The sequence below is a fragment of the Sciurus carolinensis genome, chromosome 2 (assembly GCF_902686445.1).
Source record: "Sciurus carolinensis chromosome 2, mSciCar1.2, whole genome shotgun sequence".
Classification (NCBI taxonomy): Eukaryota; Metazoa; Chordata; class Mammalia; order Rodentia; family Sciuridae; genus Sciurus; species Sciurus carolinensis.
The window spans coordinates 75,334,798-75,358,429 of NC_062214.1; the positions used below are offsets into that span (position 1 = coordinate 75,334,798).

The window sequence follows — 23,632 nt, forward strand, 5'->3', positions numbered from 1 at the left end:
ATTCAGTGACTGTCCTCTAAAATGTTCTATGTATATCCAAGAAAACGTTTTTTCCATGGTTATTGGATGGAGTATTCTGTAGGAGTCTGTTAAGTCTCGTTGTTTTATAACATGGTTAAGTCTTGTATTTCCTTGTTAAGTTCACTTATTAAAAGTGGAGAATGGGAATCTTAGTGTATTATATATTGAGTTACTTTTTAACCCTTTTAATTATGTCAATTTTTTCCTTATGAAATTTTAGACTGGGTTATTAGGTGCATTAATATCTATATTTATTACATTTCTCAATACATTGAACCTTTATCATTATGAGATATCCCTCTTTACTTTTGGTAAAATTTAAATTTAAATTGTATTTTGCATAATATTAATATAGGCACTAAGTATCCCTTATAGTTTGTGTTTATATTTTATATTGCATACCTTTTTCTTTAGTTTTCTTTTTGATACTGGGAATCTAACCCAGGGTTACTTTCCCATGAGCTACATCCCTAGCCCCTTTTATTTTTTTGTTTCTAGAGGTCTCACTAAGTTGCTGATTCTGGCCTTTAACTTGCAATACTCCTGTCTCAGCCTTCTAAGTAGTTGGGATGACAGGCGAATGTCACCACACCTGACCAATTTACCATTCTGAATATGTTTGTTTGTTTGCTTTGTTGTTTTTGTGGGGCTGGGACCAAACTTAGGACTTCATGCATGTGAGGCAAGCAATCTACCACTGAGTCACATCCACAGCCCTCTTTATCTGTTTTGATTCCAAACTTTTTGTTTCATTTAGTCTAGAATGTAGCTCCTAAAGACAACTCTCCACATTTTGTGCTAAATAATGGCACTTTCCTTGTGCTGAGCTGTAGAACATTTCATCCTTATGTTCCTTCTCTTCTTCTGGGCAGATTCTCTGGCACTGCGTAGTGCTGGGGTCTTGGACAGCAACCCACTATTCCCACAGTGACATCTCATGCTATAGGAGTAGTCACTGGACTGGTGTTATGATGGTAACCCATCATCTTCTTGGGTTGTTCTTTACAGTATGGGATTTCATCCTACAAGTGAAGAAGATGGAAATGCCTGGAATAAGACCTTATGAGTAAGGCTTTGGTGAAGAAAGGGTACATTAGACCTCTAGATGAGACCTGAAGGGAATAGCTGAAAAATGGGGCTTGGTGAGTGAGAAACACGCTCCCATGTAAAGCATTTATCCTACATGCAGGGCCTGGAGGAGTGGGAGCTTCCACTGTCTCCGTCAAACCCACCCAGCACAGAGTGTCAGAATAGAGTTTTTGTATAATGGTTATGGGGTTGGGGAAGAGGTAGCATTGTATGGCTCAAATGTCATGAGCTCACTGTTCTTACCATGTTTTAGTAGATTTTCTTGAATGAATATTTCTTCATTTGCTCTATGCCCTTAGAACAATTTTTAGGAACTTTTGGTGCTTTTATAAAAATTACATTTATATAGTTAAATAGTTGTTTTTTAAGAGATGGTCTGCTATCTCCTTATTCTGTCATTATAGAAATCCTGCCTCTTGCATTCATTTTGATACAGGATTCTGGGTTAGCAGCCTTTGTTTTTCCTTCCATTCTTTGAAGACATTGCAATACAGTGTTCTTACTTGCATTGTTTCTCAAGAGAAACCTGCTATTATTTCTGTCTTTTTTTTCCCTTTATACTTCATGTATTTGTCCCCTATGGATTCTGTAAAGTTTTCATTTTTATTACTGGATTTGACCAATTTGATTTTGATGTGCTTTGGGGTAGGTTTTTTTTTTTTTTTTTCTTTTTGATGTGTCTCATACTTGGCCCTACTTGAATGTCTTGGTTTTGTGGTTTCATACTGAATGTTAATTTTGAAAAATTTAGCCCTTGCTTTTCAAATATGTATTTTTCTACTTCTTTCTTCTCTCTCCTTTTCAGAGACCCCAATTACACATAGTTTAGGATGTTCAAACTTATTCTATGGATTGTTGATATTGTTTCCATTACATTTTTTCTCTTCTACATGTTTCAGTTTAGATGATTTCTAATTCTATATCTTCAAGTTCATTATTCTTTCCCATTATCATGTCTAATGTTTATTTTTTCCAATGTATTTTTCATTTCAGATGTCTTTCTTAGTCTTTTTCTCTAGAAGTTCGATTTTGGCTTTCTTTGTGTTTTCTATTATTTACTTAACTTTTTAAACATTATTTTTAAACATATCTTATTATTTTAAGATCTTTGCTTCCAATTCCAATATTTATATCAGTCCTGTTTTGTTACCCTGATTGTAGCATTTGTATCACTCTGGGTCAGACTTGACTGAGTGATTATTCTTCTCATCATGGATTATATTTTTCCAGCTTCTTTGTTATCATTTCTAACATTACAAATTTTACCTTGTTGACAACTTGATATTTCTATGTTCTCATAAATATTTTTGATTGTCATTCTGAGATATAATTAAGTTACTTAGAATAAATCATCCTCTGAATTTTGCCTTTTAGGTTTATTAAGCAAGACTCTCAGGCTTCTAGTTCCCCACTACTGAGTCATGGTTTTCTTGAGTACTCCACACAAAGCCCTATGCATTGTAACTGTTTTCACTCTATCTTATGAACACTGGAAGCCATTCTGTAATCCTTGTAGAGAGTTCTTTCATAGACTTGAGGTGGCTTCCTCACACATGTGCACTGATTTCCCCAAGAAGGGACCTCTTTAGATCTCCATGATTCCCCCTGCATAGCTCTTCCTTTTTCTGAGTTTTACTCTATGAACCCTCGTTGCTTTGGTCTGCTTACACTCTGAGCTTCATTCCCTCTATTCAGGGAGTCAACTGAGCTCTGTCTGAATGACTTGCTGTGAGCCTCAGGCCAGAAACTTTCAAAGTAATAAGATTGGGCAATTATAGAGCTAATTTTGCTTGTTTCCAGCCTCAGTGACTACTGTCCTTCATTGCCTAATACTCCGTGTCTTGAAAACCATTGTTTCAAATATTTTCTCTGAGTTTTGATTGCTTCATGGGAGAGAGTGAATTCAATTCCCATTATTCCATCTTGGGTGGGAGCTGAAGTGTCCCTCGCCCTGACTGAGTTTGATGTTGCAAGCTGATTATTTCTCTGCAGGACCTTAAATCTCTTCTAGTCATTGGTTTGAGAAGTTTAAATTATGAGTAATGGGGGGATTTATATGCATCCTTTTAGCCCTTTTCTCATTGGGACACTCATTATTAAGTCATGTTTGTCAAAGACAGGGGTGTACAGTTGTTAGTTTAGTTCTACTCATGCAGGTTTGATATTTATCTCCCTGTGTTTCCAAACTACCATCAAATAGGTTGTAGAAAGAATGGCAAATGTGGGATAATGTGATCATTCCCCTGTGGTCTGTTTTATCCAAGGCAGTCCTTGAGCCTGAATGAATCAACTGGCTGATTTGAGAACTGGGGGCAAAAGGGCTTTCCTTTGAATAGAGGTGCCTGTACTCAGCCTTTTAGGATCTGGTCAGGGCAAACTAGACAGTTTAGCAGGTGTTTGGGCATCAGGGTATTATTAATTAGTGTGTTAGTTAACTAATTTATAACAAAAGATTTATTTTGGCTCATGGTTTTAGAGATTTCAGTCTATGATCAGGTGGACACATTGCTCTGGTGGGGATTTTGGATAACAATGATGGGAAGCAAGTGGCAGAGCCAAACCACTTACATCCCCAGTCAGGTGACAAAGAAAGGTAGAGTGTGTCCTATAATCCTCTCTGAGGACCTGACATGGCCCCAGTGACCTGAGGACCTTCCACAAGCCTCCTCCTCCACAAGGTTTTACTACCTCTCAGTAGTACTTTGAACTGGGGACCAAACCTTTAACACATGTGCCTTTGGGGACTTTTGATCCAAACTGTAGAGTAGCAAGCAATATTGTGTGGTAGCTATTGAATGTGTGGGGTATGCAAATTTGAAAGTGATTGCATAAGAAACAATTTTACCTTTGCCTACCACACCAATAAAATCATTTCAACTTTTAAAATATTCCCACCGGTAAACCTAACCTTCTTCCAACAACAAACATGCTTTTTGAAGTAATCAGTATTTTACTCAAATATTCAGAACCTTCTAGCCATCATATTACTCAAACCCAAAGTGTAATACAGTTTGTTGGTGGCTACTACCTGGACTGACACCCTGAGGACACTCAGTGGTGTTTTCTGTTGGGACTCATGGACCCACAGAGGAATTTTGCAGTTCTGTCCATGTAGCACCAATTCAGTGCCTTCGACTGTTCACATAACACTGCCAGCAAACTGGTCTTCAAGGACAGGACTTTTTCTCTAAGCAGATAATTTTTCATCTCAGAAACATGTTTTGGAAATTTTACCAATAGAATTATGGCAGTATTTTTTAAACCTATGTGTTATGGTTTGAATGTGAGGTGCCCCCCCAAAACTCATGTGTGAGACAATGCAAGAAGGGTTAGAGGAGAAATGATTGGATTATATGAACATTAATCCAATCACTGAATTAATTCTCTGATGCGATTAATCCAGTGGTAATTGAAGGCAGGTGGGATGTGGCTAGGGAAGTGGGGTCTTGGGGGCGTGGCTTTGGAGTATATATTTGTATTTGGCAAGTGGAGATCTCTCTCTCTCTGCTTCCTGATCATCTTGTAAACTGCTTCCTTCTACCATACTCTTCCACCAGGTTGCTCTGCCTCACCTTGAGCCCCAAGGAATGGAAACTGCTGTCTATGGGTTGAGACCTCTGAAACCATGAGCCCCCAAATAAACTTTTCCTCCTCTACAGTTGTTCTGATCAGGCCCTTTAGTCACAGCAGTAAATAACCTGATTAAAACACCTATGTTTTTCCTTAATACTTAAATATTAAATATTTTAATGAAATAGTCTACTTTGAGTGAAAGATTTCATTTTTTTCCATAAGTTCTTTTGTAAAAATTGAAAAGAATTATACCTTAAAAATGTGAGATGCATATAATAATCAGAGATAAAAAATTAGAAATAAAAACTCATATCTTTACCTAGAAAGTATCAAATGTGAATATTTTGACATTTCTTTCAAGCTTCTATTTTAAAATATAATGAAATCACAAAATGTTTTATTTCCCCATAACATGATATCATTGGCATCCAAGTGTCATGAAATACTTCTAAAACTATAATTTTATTGTTTCATATTCCACTGTCATTGGTCATATATTTGGTTTTTATAATTTCATTATGATAAATATCACCAATGCATAAATTTTTATTCCACATTTGACATTCCTATTAGTTATCTCTTATAAAACATACCACCTCAAGATTCAGTGGTTTACATGTGATGATGTGTTGATGGGCTTACTGACTTTATAAGTGATAATTGTGTTGACCAATGTGTTTGCAGTCAGTTGGAGGGCCAGCTGGAGGGTCAGTGACATTATTGATGCAATTGTGTCTCATGTCAGATGATTGGAATGGCCAGAATAGCTGATCCCATCTCTCTGTATGGTCAGTCTCTCTTCTTCCAGGTAGCTAACTTTGACCTATTTACAAAGTAGCAGGGAATTCAGATGAGATCAGAAAGTCTTGTTTAGAAATCACACAGTGTCACTTCTGTGATGTTCTTAGTCAAAACTAGCCACAAGGGTAACCTTGATAAGTAGACTCAACCTTGGGGTAGAGTTTGTGGCTAATCTCAGTCTACCATGACAGCTTTTGAAGCTTTTTTGACTTACATTTGAAGAAGTAGAACTAGTAGGACCATGTATAGAAACTTTCCATAAAAGTTGCCTGGTATATACTTCAATCAACATGGCATGGACTATCTGTAAAAACTTACTGGCATTATCCCAGTTCTAGAGCAAAAGCTTTAAGCATAGTGAACAAGAATCATTTTGAAAGGGGATAACATTATTCGGTCTTCTAGATAGTTGCCGACTCTTCTTCTGACCCAGCGCTTTCAACCTTTATCTAGACACATATTTTCCAAAAGCAAAATCTTGAAAAAGCATGTTCACTAAATTGTATCTATTTGTTCATCTTCTCTTTTTAGAGAGTAACACAAACAATCATTAAACATATCACAGCTACTATTACATATGATACTGGTGGAAAGTTGAGATTATTTAAGCATTTCCAGCATATAGGTCATTTAGAAGTAATCCAGCTACATAATCATATTTTAGATGTATTTTAAAAATCACAAAAATTACATACAGAGTAAATAAATGAAAATGTGTATCAACTTAATAAAATACATTAGGACATAGTCACTAAATATTTAGTATCAGTGTTTATTCTGGAAGGCTAAAACTGAACCCAAAATGCTAAAAACCTTGACTGACTCCTGTTCTAAAAACTGAAATTTAATTCACATAATAAGCATCATTCTAAAATATACAGTGAAGTGATGTTTTAGTGTGTTTGTAAACGGTGCCACCCTCACTACTCTAATTCCAGAATATTTTTATAACTCCAGAAGAATGCCTTCTACCCATTAGCAGTGACTCCTTATTCTTCCATTGGCCCCAGCCTCTGGTAGCCACTAGGCTACTTCCTGTCACTACGGATTTGTCTGATCTGCACACTCAATAAAAGGGAGCAATACATGACATGGACTTTTGTGTTGGGCTTTCTCAGTGGCTAACTTTTAATAATCTGAACATTTGGGGTGCATATTCAGGTGAATACTTCTTATCACTCAAGGAATATGCACACATCCTTAATTTTAATTCCAAAAATATGATTGTTTTCTCAATCTAGATGGGATAGGAATATTTTGAGTGATAATCACTCAGAGATTTAATGAAAAGTGGAATCCAGGGTTCAGTGGCCTGGATTCTGCTGTACTAGAAGTTGGCAGGCCATTTTGGCCTCTGTATATAAAACCAATGAATCTGACTGTTTAAATTCTTATATTGCTTGCCTAAACATTGGGTACTAGCAACTTTCTTTTTTCTTTTCTTTTTCTTTTTTTACAATTTTCCTTTACCACTAACTACCCCTTGTAAAGATGTGCACAAAACTTTTTTTGAAGTGGGAAGAAAAGGAAAAAGAGATACAATTAATGCAGTAAATGGGACCATCAGAACAACCTCGTGCTTGCTGTCAGGGTTCATCATGAGCGGAGGGACACACCATTGCTGCTGTGTGGTGAGGCTCAGCTGAAATGATGGTGGATTCCATGAGCCTTTTCTACAACCTCTAGCAAGAGATGGAATCAGAGGAAAAATCCAGAATCAGTTCCCATTCTCAGGTCATCTCTACCCCTCATGGTGTGGGGAATACTCCCAGAGAAGAGAGGTAGGGGAGGTAAGGAGGAAGAGAAAACTGATGACCCCAGACTCTGTCAGACACTGCCTGTGGTACTGTCTAGAAGACACAGTGTCTGCAACTTACTCTTCCCCTGCCTTGAATATTGATCGGAAACCATACAGAATGATCCAAAGGTGCTGGAATCAGGTGAGATAGACTTTGGAGTCTTCACTTTTCCTCTCATTTTGTACTAATGCTCTCTGCTAAATTGGAAAGTACTAGTTCTACTAAGGTATTCCTATTTTATCAAGTAACACCTGAAGATTTTAAAACAATGTTACCTTTCAATACATACACACATACATACCCATTACCCTTGATATCTGAAGGGTTTGCATCTATGGACTCAAAAGAACCAAAGACTAAAAGTATTTCAGAAAAAAGTGCCTCAGTACTCAACATGTACAGACTTATCATGTACATATTTTACTTTCTTTACATTTATTCCTTATACAATACATCATAACAACTATTTATACAACATTTATATTGTATTGGTTACTACAGTTCATCTAGAGTTATTTAAAGTATATAGAATGATGTGTGTTGTGTAGGTTATAAACAAATGCTGCTTCATTTTATATATGGGACTTGAGCTTTCATGGAATTTCTCTTGGGGGGTCTACAACTCCACTGATAAATATAGACAACTGTACCTGCCTATATATTTACATAGGTAGATAGATAAACAAAAGCTGTAAATAGGTAGAAGAATTTGGGAAAGACGGGAAAACTTAGAGAATTTTTCAACTTCTGATATGTATTTGTTTGCCTTGAACTTTACTAAGTCTACTGCTAAAGACCATCATCATGTTGTATAAATGTCACTAGATAACTAATGAGTGCTGGTCTCATACTTAAAACAGTCCTCTTCACAGCAAACTGTCCACAGCAAACTGTGTGCTCTTAGGGTAAAGACAGGCCTCATTTTGAGGCCTGATGTTTCAAACACAGTAATGTCAATCCAAAGTTGAAGCCAGATGAGGAGGTGCAGCTGGGAAGAGTTCGATGTGCTACAGTGATCATGGGCATGTTCCAGCACAGAGTGAAGCATTTCCTCAAAGATGTAACGAGGTCTTCCGGTGGGAATCTATATTCCCCACAATCTTGAAAGGCTAACAGAGCTCCATATGATGCATACCTAGGCTAATATGTTGCAATTTAAGCTGATGTGTTACATCCTAGGCTAATATATTGGACACCAAGAACCTATGCCCCCACTCCCTACAGACATCCCCTGCTCAGGAATCCTGTCCCATTGTTGTTAACACTTTGACCTGAAGATCCGCATCATGTAATCCCCTGATCACAAGGATGGAGAGGGTTCCAACTCAGCAGTCAGAATAAGCAGCTAATTATTCTAGAAATATATTAACTTTTTTTTTTTTAACCTGGAAAAACTAAAGTAGCTTCATTGTCAAAATAACACCCACAGCCATTCCTAAATTTAAGAAAAGATCCTGGATAACATCAGTTTAGATTTTGGAAAATAGCAGAGTTAGATTATTTAGGGTTGGTAAGTTTCATGGTCTCAAATCATTGCACACCCTTTGCTGAGTTTTCCTCATCACCTCTTCTCCCTTGGGGTTTAATTTCATTTTGCCCTTCTTCCTTTCCTCATCTCAGTTCCTCTTTATTTAACAATAGGCTGCAGTTCCAAATTCCTCATTACAAGTACAGGACCCTCTTAATTTTAAAGAGCTTAATTCCTTCTATTAGCATTGTACTATCCCAACATTTGGTCCTTGACATAATTCAGAGCTGAAATTATTACTCATAATTTCTTCTTTCAATTCTCCAACTTCCTTAGCCCATTCAAACATGTTCTTTCTCTTTATGGCATCTTGTAGATCCTTGTCAATTTCTTTGTAAAAATACACCTCTCTCTACCTCAGTGAAATATCTTCTCTACTACTAACCCACTAACCCCTTTCTGGCTTCTCCTTCTCTTCACATCACCCAGATACTTGCTCCTTCAGTAGATGACCATTCAGCCTCTTCTTTTTATATAGCCTTTATTTGAGAGCAACATTAACATTTATGGCTTCAACCACCATCTCCATGTATTAATATGTATTTTCCAAACCTATTGCTTGGGTCTAGATCACATTGCTACTTAGATCTGCATTTCTATTTTACTTCTAGAAATTTCAGATGCAAGGCTGGTATGTCAGGGTCTTGAACTTCACATAGATGTAAGGTCCCAATTGGCCTGGTGATTATACATTCTCATCCTTACACCTATCTAGTGTTGCCAAAATAATCTGAGGTTGGGGATGTAGCTCAAGGTAGATTGTTTGCCTAATATGCATGAGACCACAGGTTCAATCCCCATCACTAACAAAACAAAAACAACACAGATAAAGTCACTTGTGACCCCAAAGCCTTCCTCGTTAAAATTCTGTAACATAAAATGCAGACTTCTTATTATGTAAATAAATTTTCATAGTAATTAAGCTATTCTTCTAAACATATTTTCCCTTTTTTTAATGCAGATTTAATACTAGTTAAGTTAAAAAAATGGGTGTCTACCTGATAATAAAGTCTATATTTGGTATTATGCAGCTGTTTCTGCTGATTGCCTGAAGTACCTGTTTCTTACTATATTTATAGCTTCATTACAAAGGACACTTCATCAACTAAGATTTCTTTGCAAACCACAGTAAACTCTATAATAAATGGGAAACTTTTAATAGAATATATTACTTTTAGCTTTGTTCTCTATGCAAATATACACACTTTATTTTCCTTGCTTCAACCAGAGTCTTAAAGCATTACATCTAGTGTGTCTTTATTTTTCCTTTAGTGTAATCACTTGTCCTAGTGTGACCATAATAAATTTTGATTGAATTAAATTAAATAGTGGCTGTTAAGTGCCAAACCCATCTTTTCTGTCACTCTTCATTCTCTCCTGAAAAATCTAGTCTTCCATAAAATATAATTTATTAATAAAGAGAAGAATTTCATTGATTATTTTTTACATTATTATTTGATGGAGATGAAGTCTCAGAATTTATTCTGTCTGAAGATGTGTACTTCATCTTGATTTTTGAAGGACATTTTTCTGGGTATAGAATTAGAGGCTAACATTTTTTTCCATAGCATTTCAAAAATTTTGCATCATTGGTTTTTGGCTTCTATTGTTTCTTATGAGACATCACCCATCGTTTTGATTAATTTTCGTTTTTATGCAGTGTTCCTTTTTTTTCTTTCTTTTACGATTGTTTTTCTTTACTGACATTTTCAGGAGTTTGATAATGATATACTCAGTTATGGTTTTCTTTATATTTATTATTATTTGGACTTGAGTTTCTTAGACCTATAATCTGATGTCTTTCATTAGTTTTCATTAGTTTATCTCTTAAAATATTTTTTTCTATTCCAATATTTCTTTTTCTGAGATGAAAATTGGATATATATTTTTGTCATAACTCATCAGATGTAACTGGGTCATGTGGTTATTCAAAACCAAGTTGCAGCCAATGCTGTGTTAACAATACAGAGTGGAATACCTATAGGCATGGCAGGAGGGAACTCCTTTATCTAAGGCAGCATTCCTTCTCACACTAGAGTCACTCTTTATCTCAGTACCTTGTTTTATTTCTTTCTGGTATACATCACTATCACAGACCTCTGGTTTGTTGATTACTTTACCTGTTTAATGTCTGTTTTACTGAATAAAAATTTAAACTCTGTAAAAGTAGGGGCTTTGCTTGATTATGGTTTATTCTCAGACCCTAGAACTCTGGGTAGCTGAGCAGTCACCCACTAATTATGCATTGAATGAATGAAGATAGGCAAGTCGGAAGGCAAGGGTAAGATTTACCATTTATGCTTAGAAAGGAAGTATATTAGTCAGCTTTCTGATATGACAAATTCCTGAGAAAATCAACTTAGAGGAGAAAATGTTTATTTTGGATCCTGGTTTTAGAAGTTCCACTTGTGATCAGGCGAAGCCACTGCTTTCAGACCTCTGGTAGGAGTGCCACGTGGAGAGAGATGGTAGAAAATGCATGGTGGAGCAAACCACTCACCTTCTGTTGGGATGCTGCTCTCCCCTTTGAGGTCATACTCCCAGGGACCCGAAGACTTTCCAACAGGCCACACTTCTTGAAGTTTCCACCACCTCCCAAAAGCATCAAGCTGGAGATCAAACTTTTAAACACATGGGCCTTTGAGTGATGTTCAAAAATCAAGCCATTGTAGGAGACTATTATTAAGAACTAATTAAAAAAAAACAATTTATAATACTGGAAAATGATAAAAGGTTAGAATGTAAAATAAATTTGAAATAGTTCAATGAAAATGAACTATTTTGTACTAATTAGACTGAATCAGTTGCAATAGAATCACAGGATTTCACAGTTCGATCTTTTTACTACTTTAGATACTTCTTATGAAATGAGTGAAATCACCCAGTAGTTGTCCTTTTGTCACTGGTTTATTTTACTCAGGACAGTGTCCTAAACATTCATCCATGCTGTAGCATGTGACAGAATTTCCTTTTTCTTCTTTTTGAAGGCTGAACAACATTCCATCATTAGCTATGCCATGTTTTATTTATGCTTTGATCTATTAATGGACATTGGTTTGCTTCTTCCTCTTGGCTACTGTGATGGGGAGGACTTTTATAGTCCCTTTGTCTCTCTTTTGCTTTTATACCTAGGATTTTGCTGTTATATCCAACAAATCATTGCCAAATACAGGATCGTGAAGTGTTCCCCCTGTATTTCCTTCTAGAAATTTGATAGTTTTAGGTCCTAAATTTAGATCTTTGATCCATGTTGATTTTATGTTTATATATTCTGTAAGGTGAGGATCCAACTTTATCCTTTTTCACATGTGGTCATCAAATTTCCCAGCACCATGTGTTGAAGAGACTATCCTTTCCCCATCGGGAACCTTGGCACTCTTGCTTTATACGCAAAGGTCTGTTCAGTTTTCTGGTCTGTGTATCTGTCTTTATACCAGTTTCACACTGTTTTGATGACTCTTTGTATTCCTAAGTTTTCAAATCAGAAAGGCTGAGATCTCCACCTTTTCTCTCTTTTTCAAGATTTTTTGGGTTATTTGGAGTCCCTTGAGAGTCCATGTGAATTTTAAGATTTTTATTTTCTATTTCCACCAAAAACACCATTGGTATTTTGGTAGGAATTATGTGGAGTCTGTTGATTTCTTTGAATTGTATTGACATCTAAACATTACCTCTTGTCTTCCATTCCATGGATGTTGGCCATCTTTCTATTGTGTTTATTTTCTGTCAGTAGTGGTTTTTTTGTTTGTTTTTTTTTTTTTTCAGTGTGCATCCCTTGTGCCATTGGTTTTATTTCTATGCATTCTGTTCTTTTTAATGCTTCTGTAAATGGAATTTTTCCTTAATTTCTTTTTAATTGCTAATGTATAGAAATACCCCTGATTTTTGAGTGTTAATTTTATATCCTGAAACTTCACTGAATTTTTCCATTAGTTTGAACAGATTTGTTGTGGAATGTTTAGTTTTCTACATTTTTGATTATGTCATCTGTGAACTGAGAAAATTTTATTTCTCTTTCCAATGTGGATACCTTTAAAAAAAAAACCTGTGAAATTTCTCTAGCTAGCAATTCCAGTACTGTGTTGAATAGAAGCAATAAAAGCAGGTATTCTTGTATTTTTTCTAACCTTAGGAGAAAGCTTTCAGCATTGAACTTGAAGTTAGCTGTGGGTTTGTCATGTACAATCTTTATTATGTTGGTGTACTTTTCCTCTAATCCTAGTTTTTTAGGTGTTTTTAATTATGAAAGATGTTGGATCTTGTCAAATGCTTTCTCTGAATCAATTGAGATTATGTCTTCCCTCTTCTTTCCTTTTAATGTGGTGCATTTTACTGATTGATTATTGTATCTTGAACAAATTTTGCATTCTAGGAATAAATTCCACTTTGTTATGGTGTATTTTGCTTTTCACATGCTAATTCTGTTTTCTAGTATTTTGTTGGGTGATTTTCACTGAAATTCCTAAGGGATATTGGCCTATCATTTTCTTTCCTGTAGTGTTTTTGGCTTTGTTATCAGGCAATGCTGGCCTCATAGAAGGAGTTTGGAAATGTTCCCTATTTTTAATTTTTGGAAGAGTTTGAGGAGGATTAGTGTTAATTCTTCCTTAAATGTTTGGTGGAAATCACCAGTGAAGCCATCTGGTGTTGAGCTCTTCTGTGTTGGAGGTTTTTATTACTGATTCAATCTCCTTGCTAATTATGGGTCTGCTAAGAATTTTTTTTATTTCTTGATGATTCACTTTTGGTTGGTTGTATGTTTCTAGGGATTTATCCATTTCTTCTAGGTTATTCAATTTGTTCACATATAATTGTTCATAATAGTCTCATAAACTTTTTTATTTTTGTGACATCAGTTGTAATATCTCATTTGATTTCAAATTTTAACTACTTGAGTCTTTATTCTTTTTTTATTAATTAGCCTAGCTAAGGGTTTGTAAATTTTGTTGATCATTTCAAAAAACCAACTCTGATTTTACTGATTTTTTTTCTATTTTTAAAAATTCTTTATTTCATTGATCTCTGTCTCATTTTTATTATATTCTTCTTTCAGTTAAATTTTATTTTTTTTTCTTTGTCTAGATCCTTGAAATGTGAACTAAGTTTTGGAGATCTTCACTCTTTTTTTAAATGTAAACATTTACTACTTTAATCTCCTGAAGGAGATTCTGATTTCATAGTATTCCATTAGTTTTGGTATGTTGTGCTTTCTTTTTCATTTGTCATCAGCTATTTTCTAAATTCCCTTGTCATTTCTCTTTGAGCCATTAGTTGTTTAAGAGGAAGTTGTTTAATTTCCATGTATATATGGATTGTCTTGTCTCTGCTATTGATTTCAGGTTTCATTCTTTTGTTGTTGTAGGAGATACATTTCATTATTTTTCTTCTTTATTTGTTAAGACTTGTTTTGTGGCTTAATATGTAGTCTATCTTGGAGAATGTTCCATTTGCAGTTGAGACACATGCATATTCTGTTCTTGTCAGGCAGAGTGTTCCGTGTACTTTTGTTTGATCTGGTTGGTCTATCATGTTTGAGTCCTCTTTTACCTCGTCTATCTTCTGTTTGGTTGTTTTTACTTAAGTGAAAGTGGTGTCTTGAATATGCTACAGTTGTGTTACTTCCTATGTCTCTCTTCAGTACTGTAAATATTTGCTTCATATATATGTAAACTCTCTAATAAAGGTGCATTTATATTTATTCTTGCTATGTCTTCCTGGTGAATTGTCACCAATACCATTGTATAATTTCTTTGTCTTTTGTGACAGTTTTTGTATTAAAGTCTTTTTTGTCTGATAAAAGTATAGTTACTCCTGCTCTTATTAGATTCCTATTCCCATTTGCATGATTCTTTTTAAAATTCTTTAACTTTTACCCTATGTGTGTATCTAAGGTGTGAATCTACTGTAGACCAAAATTAGTTAGATTTTTCTTTTTTATGCGTTCAGTCAATCTATGGCTTTTCATTAGTGTTTTAATCCAGTTCAATTTAAAGGAATTACTGAAAAGGGAAGACTCACTATTATTTTAACTCTCCCCACCATATATCTGTAGGTTTCTCTCCTTTCCTCTCTTGCTGCCCTATTATTTTAGTCCACTGATTTTTTTGAGTAATATGTTGTGATGCTCTTCTCATTTTTATTTGTATGTATTCTGTAGATATTTTCTTTGTGGTTATTATTGTAATTACATAAAACATACTAAAATTATAATAATCTGTTTTAAACTGATAACTTCAATTTCAGATAAAAATTCTACTCCTTTAAAATTGTTCCCTATACAGTCTATTATTGATGATACAATTATCTCTTTGTATGTCAATTAACATATATTTGTTCTTATTTTTATGTTTTTGTATTTTAAATTCTGTACTACATTTAAAGGTGATTTGTGTGCACATGTTATAAAATTACAGGATTTTTATATTTCTCTCTATATTAACCTTTACCAGTCAGTCTTAGTTTTCATATTGCTTTTCATTATCCTTTTGCTTCCACTTGAAGGATTCCCTTCAGCATTACTTACAGAGAAGATCTAGTGGTGATAAGCTTCATTAGCATTTGTTTATCTGGGAATGTTTTACTTTTCCCCTAATTTTATAAAGGACAATTTTTATTGGATATAGTAGTCTTGATTGGCATTTTTTTTCTTTCAGCACTTTTAATTTGTCCTTTAACTCTCTTCTACCTGCACAGTTTCCATTTAGAAGTCGAATGACAATTAATAGATATCTCCTTGTACCTGACGAGTCTCTTCATTCAAGTTTCTGTTTGTCTATGGATTTTGACAGTTTGCTTATGATGTATTTCTATGTAGGTCTCTTTAGATTGATTTGATTTGAAGTTCTTTTTTCTTCTTGGTTGTATATGTCAATTTCTGTCCTAAGATTGTGACAAGTTTTTAGCCATATTTTCTTCAGAGAGTCTCTTTGTATCTTTTCTTTTTCTTCCTCTTCTGGAACCCCCATAGCGCATACACTGTTTTACTTGGTGGTGTACCATAGTCTGTAGGCTGTGTTCATTTTTCTTCATTATCATTTTCTTTTTATTCTTCTGTCTTGATAAATTCAAAGTCCTGCTTTGGAAGTTGGTGATCCCTTCTGTTTGGTTGTCTGCTATTGAGTCCCTCTATCGAATTTTTAAATTAAGTTTTTGTATTCTGTAGCTCCAGTGTCTGTTTGCTTCCTTTTCTCAGTTTTTTCCTAATATTTTTATTTTGTCTATGCATCGTTTCCCTGATTTCATTTGGTTATATGCTTTTAAAAGTAGAATTGGTTGGGCTGGGGTTGTAGCTCTGTGGCAGAGCGCTTGACTAGAATGTGTAAGGCGCTGGGTTCAATCCTTAGCACCACATAAAAATAAATAAAATAATGGCATGCTGTCCATCTACAACTACAAAAATTTAAAAAAAGTATATATATATACATATATATACATATGTATATATACAATTGGTCATCCTTGTGATCATATTTTTTATTTTTTTGTCTGGCAATATACATATCCCCATTTCTTTATGGTCAGTTTTAAAGATTTAATTTGATTTGTCCTTTTGACTACATCATGTTTTCCTTTCTTTGTATGCCTTGTTATCTTTTGTGGGACTTTGGTATTTGAAAAATCAGCCACCTCTCTCAGTTTTTTTTTGTGGTCTGGTTTTGTGTAAGAAGGACTGTCATCAATGAGAATGACCAGAGGTTCTGGAGACCTCTCAAGCCTTTCCATTAGATGTGTCTTCTCTGAACTTTTTCTTTTAAAGTAATTGAAGAAATGTCTTAATTCCTACTCAGAAGTTTTCCCAAGCATATCTCTGTAGTACTGCATCTTCTTTGGTGTTATAACAAGCTGATGTACTGGAACTCTCCTTAATATCTGTCTATGGTTCTGCACACTCTAGGTTTGAGAGTTCACCAACCTGTTAGCTTGTTTCTGTCAGCACTTAAATTCAAACAACACAGAAACCAGTCCCTTGGAGAACCTCACAAAAAGCCAGAACACTGAAAATACTCCATTCTTTCTTTCCTCTGGGAGAATTTCCCTTTCTCATAACCATTCCTGGATTTTCTTCTACATCTGTGCAATTCTTCATCCTTCTTCCAACTCCCTAGGGCTTAGTATTTGAAGATTACTGTTGTGGTAAAATACACATAATGTAAAATTCACCATCTTAACTATTTGTGTGTGTGTGTGTGTATGTGTGTGTGTGTGTGTGGTTTTGTATGTTACCAGGGATTGAACACAGGGCCATATGCATGCAAGGCAAGTGCTCTACCACTGAGCCACATTTTAACCACTTTTTGGTATACAGTTCAGTGATGCTAACCACACTCACAGTGTTGTGCAACCATCACCATTATCCATATCCACTGCCCTTTTCATCTTGAGAAACTGAAACTCTTCACCCATCACACAATGGCATCCCCCTCTCTACAGCCTCTGGCAACTACCATTCTACTTTCTGTCTCTGTGAATTTGGCTACTCTAGGTACCTCATATAAATGGACTCATCCAGTATTTGTCCTTTTGTAACTAGCGTATTTATTCAGAATTGAATCCACAATGATCATCCATGTTGGAGCATTTCATTCATTTTAAAGACTAAACAATATTCCATTGTATTCCACATTTTGCTTATCTATTTATCTATTAATGGACACCTGAATTGCTTTTAACTTTTGGCTACTGTGAATAATACTCATCTTAGCATAGGTGTACAAATGTCTGTTTCGAGTCCCTGCTTTCAATTCCTTTGTATAAAACCCAGACTTCATTGTGTTGACAAATGTTAGAGGAGCTGTTTCAAATTCATAATTATTGTTACAATTTGTGAATCTATGAATATCATTTCCCAAGTTACAAACTACTGGATACACAATTTTACAAGAGGCAGAGAGCTCAGAGGTGCTACTCTTAGTTCAAAAAGTAGAGTGCAGAGTTTACTTGTGAATGATAAGATATTTAGCAAAACTGAAGGAGGCTCATTGAAATAATTGCAGATACAACTACTCTTGTTTCCATAGAAACTTCATATAGAAAGGTTCCTGAGTCTTGTTCATATTCCTTCTGGACAGAAATATTCTGAAATTGGCTCTGTCCTCTCCTTTGTAGTCACTAAGTTGTGAGAAAGGGAAGGTCCTACCTTTCAGCTGGTAGGGAAGGTCCTACCAGCTCTCTGATTTGGAAGTTTCCCGACTTGGCATACTCATTACTGGACTCACTCCCTTTGATTGCTGCCTCAGAAGGAGAAACTGTTTTGTTGTTATTGTTGTTTTGTTTTTTTCTTAGCCATACAAACCAATTTAACCTCCAATGTGCAATGTTAGCTATCATACCTTCTGATCTTATAACTTTTATGGCCTCATAGCTGGAACAGTAATTCTTTGACTTACTGAAATTTTAGTCATTTTTTTAAAATTGCAGAATTTAAACTCTGTAATATATGTGTGTCTTTAAAGAATATCAATAAGAAACATTTTTTATTTTTCTTTGGCAGTGAACTCATTAAAACTTTGCCTTGAGTTACTTTGCTTTGGAATTTGCTAGACAGCCCTGTGATAGATAAATAACCTGAATACTGGTACATTCCTGATAGTGCTCATCTCATGTGTCTAGTTTAGTCTTACAGCAAAGCTTTGGCAACTAATTACTTATATGATGTCTTATATTTTATCTCATATATTTGCTATAAAATTAACTAATGCTATAGAATATAGTCATCTGTCACTGGCAACTTGCTGTGTATAAGTGTCTTATTTTCCTAAAACTTAATAAATACAAGCAAGATTTTATCTTCCTTTGAAAATTTAAAAAAGTAAGTCAGGCAGGGTTTGCATTACAAATGCATGACAGATCCCAAAGAAAAATCCACCCATATGTTTCCAGCAAGCCTCAAGATGTTAGTAGTACATGAGTCATTGGGGTGTTGAATTGTGCTCTCCTCTCCTTTCTAGCACAAAGTATTAACATACGTGTATTTTTCTCCACAGTAAAACCTACTGTAATCGATGTTGACATTTATGTTAACAGCATTGGTCCTGTGTCATCAATAAACATGGTAAGAAGATTTTATTTTCTGATCTGATGACGATAGAACTCCTTTTGGTTTACATTCTTATTGTGGATTTCTGCTTGACATTTACTATGTAAATTTAAAACTCAAAATTCACTTCTTAAATATATAGCATTTATTGGTAGTTTAAATATTCAGTGATACATTGCTCTGAAGATTAATAAATGTCCCCACTGTCTCCTTTTCCACACAGGCCTTTATAGCACATAGATTTTCAGAGGGCATTACTTGCAATTGTGCAATCATTGGTTTAATTGAGCTTCTTAATATTAGGTGTGACTTTAAATGACAGCTTGTTACTTTTAGTTTCTTGTTTAACAAGATCCAAGAGATCTACCTTTACGTGTTCTCAGGAAGGGATTGGGGATTACCCAGTTTATACTCTTGTCTTTGGGGAAATGTTTGAGAGTAAATCAAATGTCATTGTTTATTTATTTCAGTATGGGATCAAGTATATGCTTTCCTTGAGGAAGGTGTTTCCACAGACTTATAAGCAAATTGAGCTAAGGATTATTTACTGTGAAGGAAGTTTTTCCCCATGAAAAGGTGCTTGGCTGCTCAGCAAGTTCTGATATGCTGGAAAATAAGATACAAGCCTTCTGTTTCAGGCTGCAGGCCATGTGTACCACCCATGAGGAATGTAGAGGTTTCCTGGAGCCGTCCTTAGATTCCTAGCCCCAAGTTATGTCATGGAGAGTCCATGCCGGGGTCTTTCCTGTGCTCACTCCTGCACATTTTCTCATGAACTGGGGGATGTGTGAGACTAGAGGGGAATATCCAAAATGCTAACTCACTTGTCTTCTTTACATTGCAATGTTCTGTGGATGGAAATAAACCCTCCACAATTAGTAGCAAGATTGCACTGCCAGATTTTAAAAGTGTTCTTTCCTTTGGTGAGATGAAGGTTCCATTTAGGGGTAAAATTATACTCATGGGTGAATCCTTCAAAAACCATTCTTGGGACTGTGGGTATAGTGTAGTGGTATAGCGTGTGCTTAGCATGTGATAAGCTGTGAGTTCATTCACCCAATTAAAAAGCATAACATCAATCAATAAACTGGAACATAAAGGTAAAATGAATAAAAGAGAATTACTTTATACAGTCAATGGACTATAGATGACTTTTGTATTAAAATCAAGTTGCAAATCTCATAGTCCCTTTCCTGTTAAGTATTTAGTTGACTGTATGAGAATAATCATTTCTTAATGTATTTATTTCTTATTACGGAGTTTTATTTACTTATGTTTGTCACACATTGTATTCAGCAGCTTTATATGTAACATGTTTTTGCTGTTACATGTTCACGTTTCAGTGAAAAGAAAGATACCTCTGTAGATGTATAGTTACCAAATTATTTTAGCAAAGCATTCTCACATTTGTATGTGTAGGGATTTCCTGTAGCTTTGAGATCTACTCTGTGCTTAGTATTAGGCTTTGATACTGAAATCGTTGGGAAATCACAGGTGTCAGAGGAGGATGCCAAGTGTGTGACCATCAACCTCATGTGATAAGGACTCTGCTAAAGTTAGGCACCCTCTACAGGAAAGTTGGAGGAACAGAACACACTTCTCCACTGAGGTCATCTCAACCTGAAACCTGACTGACAGGAGAAAGTTTGTTGGCTAGGATAGTGTGGGAAGGTCCCTGGTGAAAAAACAGGATAACAGTGTGTGACACGATTGGGGAGAGATTGTCCCAAGGAATGCCCAGGGTGTGGGCACAGCGGGTGTCACCCTTGTCTTCTCAGACTGAAACCTTAAAGCCATGGCGAAGATTTGGTCTTTGTCCTTAGGTTTGTCCAAAACAGATCACAGTGTTTGGAAAAGTGCAAACCCACTTCCACCTTAGATATGTGCAGATCATATTTTATGAGATTAATTCTTAATTTAACTCCTGCAAAATCTCTGGTCAATCCTCCTTTCACACTTTTAAAGAAAAAAACAACCACATAATGGTATTCAGTTGACGTCAAGGATTTGAGATCTTAAACTCCTGCCCTTCCATCTAAGGATAAGATGTCCTTAATCAAAATGGTCGAAGGCACTTTAAGCCCTCCTTCTCTAAAGAAAAATCCTTGGGCTTCAGCAACATATACATCCTGATACAGATATAGCAAGTTACCGGTATTAGTTTTTTTTTTTTTTTTAAACAGGGATTGGAACATAAAGCTTTTTTCAGTTAACCTCCTTATTTAAAAAAAAAAAAAAATTGCCCTGAATGTCTTGAAACATTTAGTCCATGTTTTTCTTCCAAGAATGTGACTCTACTGCAGTAAAAGAGTAGACCAATGAATGTGGCTGCCTTAATTTCGTGAAACCAAAGCAGCTATCCAGGCAACAGTAGACAAACTGATCAATAGCAAATGTTTTACTTTGGAAATAGTGGAATGTTTACTATCCATTCTTGGCAAAGCTGAGGTTGTCTAGGCCATTCCTGCATCTAATTTCATGAGGAAGAGATAATATACTACTGACATACCCCTCAGCTGAGCAATGCATGGGCAAGGCAAGGGTTTGTTTAGTGTACACACACACACTTATACTTATAATTTATACTTATAATTTCTACATTCTCTGTGGGTGAATCTCTGTATCTCTCTTTGCTCATTTACTAAACATTTGCTACTGTGTTACCTACCATGTGCCTACCATGCTGGATGCAGGTAAAATAAGATGAATGAAGTTCTATTCTGGGCCAAGCAAATGTACAAATGCATTAGGTGCCAGTTGTAAAGCTCAGTGCTGAGCAACCCAGATGAGGGAATATCTTGATGACCTACAGGAGTTGTCCAAGGCCTTCTGAGGCACGGGCCTCTACACTGCCTCTTGAAGGATGAGAATTTCTTACCTTTGCATTTAGAACACTTTGCTGGGAAGTCAAAATGTTACAGGACTGCTTCTCACATTGGGGAACACATCACACGTACTCATCATATCTGTGAAGCCAAATTACATAATTTTAAAAGAATATAAAGTGGTTAAAAGCAAAATGGACCTTCCAACAATAAAGATTTAAAAGTAGACAACTGACTATGTAAGTAGGCATTGAGTACCAAATCATCAATAAAAAAAAAGCAGAAAAATGTGAGAGATACTAAAACAATCAAAGAATGTTTATAGGAAAAAGCACCATTTAGAGATGTGTATAGGTTTTCAGGATGTAAATTTGTATTGGAGTTTGATAGCATGATGACTTTTCTCCTAAAATAGCCACTTAGCAATCAGTAACTTAGGGAAGGCAAGGACTATTTCTTCCTCTTTGCCTCTCCCCTGTTTGGCTTTTTGTTGACATTATTAAGATTGAAGATTTAATTTCAGACCTTCCTCCTGCTAAATGAAAATGAAGGTTCATTTCAATATTGTTGAATAGGTTGACTTTGATTGTCTTGTTTATCCTGCAGTTGTTCACATTTTTGCTGGTTATTGAGGAAATTAGAATAGGTTCAAATGGGCCCAGGGGAATATTCTTTTGCACAGTGCTTTCATAGCAGCCTCTGTCTTTGTCATGACAATATATCTAAATGTTCCTCATCAAAAATTCCTCATCAAAATTGTGCACAAACTATTTCAGGACCCTGCAGGGGTCCTTAAGCTGCATGCAGGGGAGCTTGTGGGTTTATTTTTTAGAATACCCACTTTAAGTACCCTTTTAGGAAAAGAAAGAAGAAAACTGGTGCTCTGATATCTAGTCTGTGCTGTCAGTTTCATCTAATTTAGTCTTCAATAGATCGTAGTGGGGAATCTATTCTTTTTCCTGTTGAGTTAACTGAAACTCATTAAGATTCCAGAACAAGGATTTCATTATGACCCACTTGGTGGTAACCCAGGCTTGTTCTTCAGTCAGTCTGGTGATAATGCAGCTCTATGTATGCACCAGTGTAGCTGCTGCTTTAACCAAGACCTTGAGATGAAAAAGACTCAGCATGAGTCTACTGTTTGGATTGCTTTTCCTTTAAAGAATCATTAAATTAGTAGATTTTATTTTTTAGGGAAGCTTTAGGTTTACAAAAAATTTGCATAGAATGTACAGAGAATTCTCAGAATCCACAGTTTGTTAGGGTTCACTCTTGGTGTTGTATACTCTGTATTTGAACAAAAGGATTATGATATGTGTTCACCATTGTAGTATCATACCAAAAACTTTCATAGCCTCCCAAATCCTCCATGCTTTCCCCATTCATCCCTCTTTCCCCCTGACCTATGGTGGGACCCAATATTTTTACATTCTTCATAGTTTCACTTTTTCCAGAATGTTACATATTTGGAATTATACCATATGTGGCTTCTCTAGACTGAGGAAGTCCAAGACAGGTGGTGAGTCAGCATGATGTAACTATAATGTGTGTTACCCCCAAATTAATGGGGTGGTTATGTAAGTCATGGGGACAGGTTAAACTTCACCAGAATTTCATTATATGATACATAACCTAACATATAAAACTTATGGGATATTGTGCATCCACAAGCGTCATGGGGGAAAATGTGAGGCCCTCCAAACTCATTGCTGCTCTATTCCCCTTTTATTTAAAACTTTAAGAAATTACATCAGGCAGTCATGCCCTTATTAAGGCCTGTAGAAGGTAAACTCCATTTCAGAAGGGTTGATCTTGTTGAAGGATGATTTATTGCTTTGTAGAGCTTTCCTGAAGGCATTAGTTTCAGGAAAGTCCAAAAGAAGTGCTGGCTGATGTAATGTGCTACTGACTTTGTTTAGGTTTTCTTCATATTTTTTCCATAAGAAGGGTCATAGCAGTT

General features: G+C 35.6%; 1 protein-coding gene across 1 annotated transcript in view; it reads left to right on the forward strand.

The window, feature by feature from the left end:
* Nucleotides 1–23,632, forward strand: part of Gabrg3 (gamma-aminobutyric acid type A receptor subunit gamma3) — a 640,380-nt gene that overhangs the window by 27,751 nt on the left and 588,997 nt on the right. Inside the window, exon 3 of the mRNA XM_047539871.1 lies at nucleotides 18,795–18,862. Coding sequence (XP_047395827.1) covers nucleotides 18,795–18,862 — 68 coding nt within the window. The remainder of the gene's footprint in view (nucleotides 1–18,794; nucleotides 18,863–23,632) is intronic.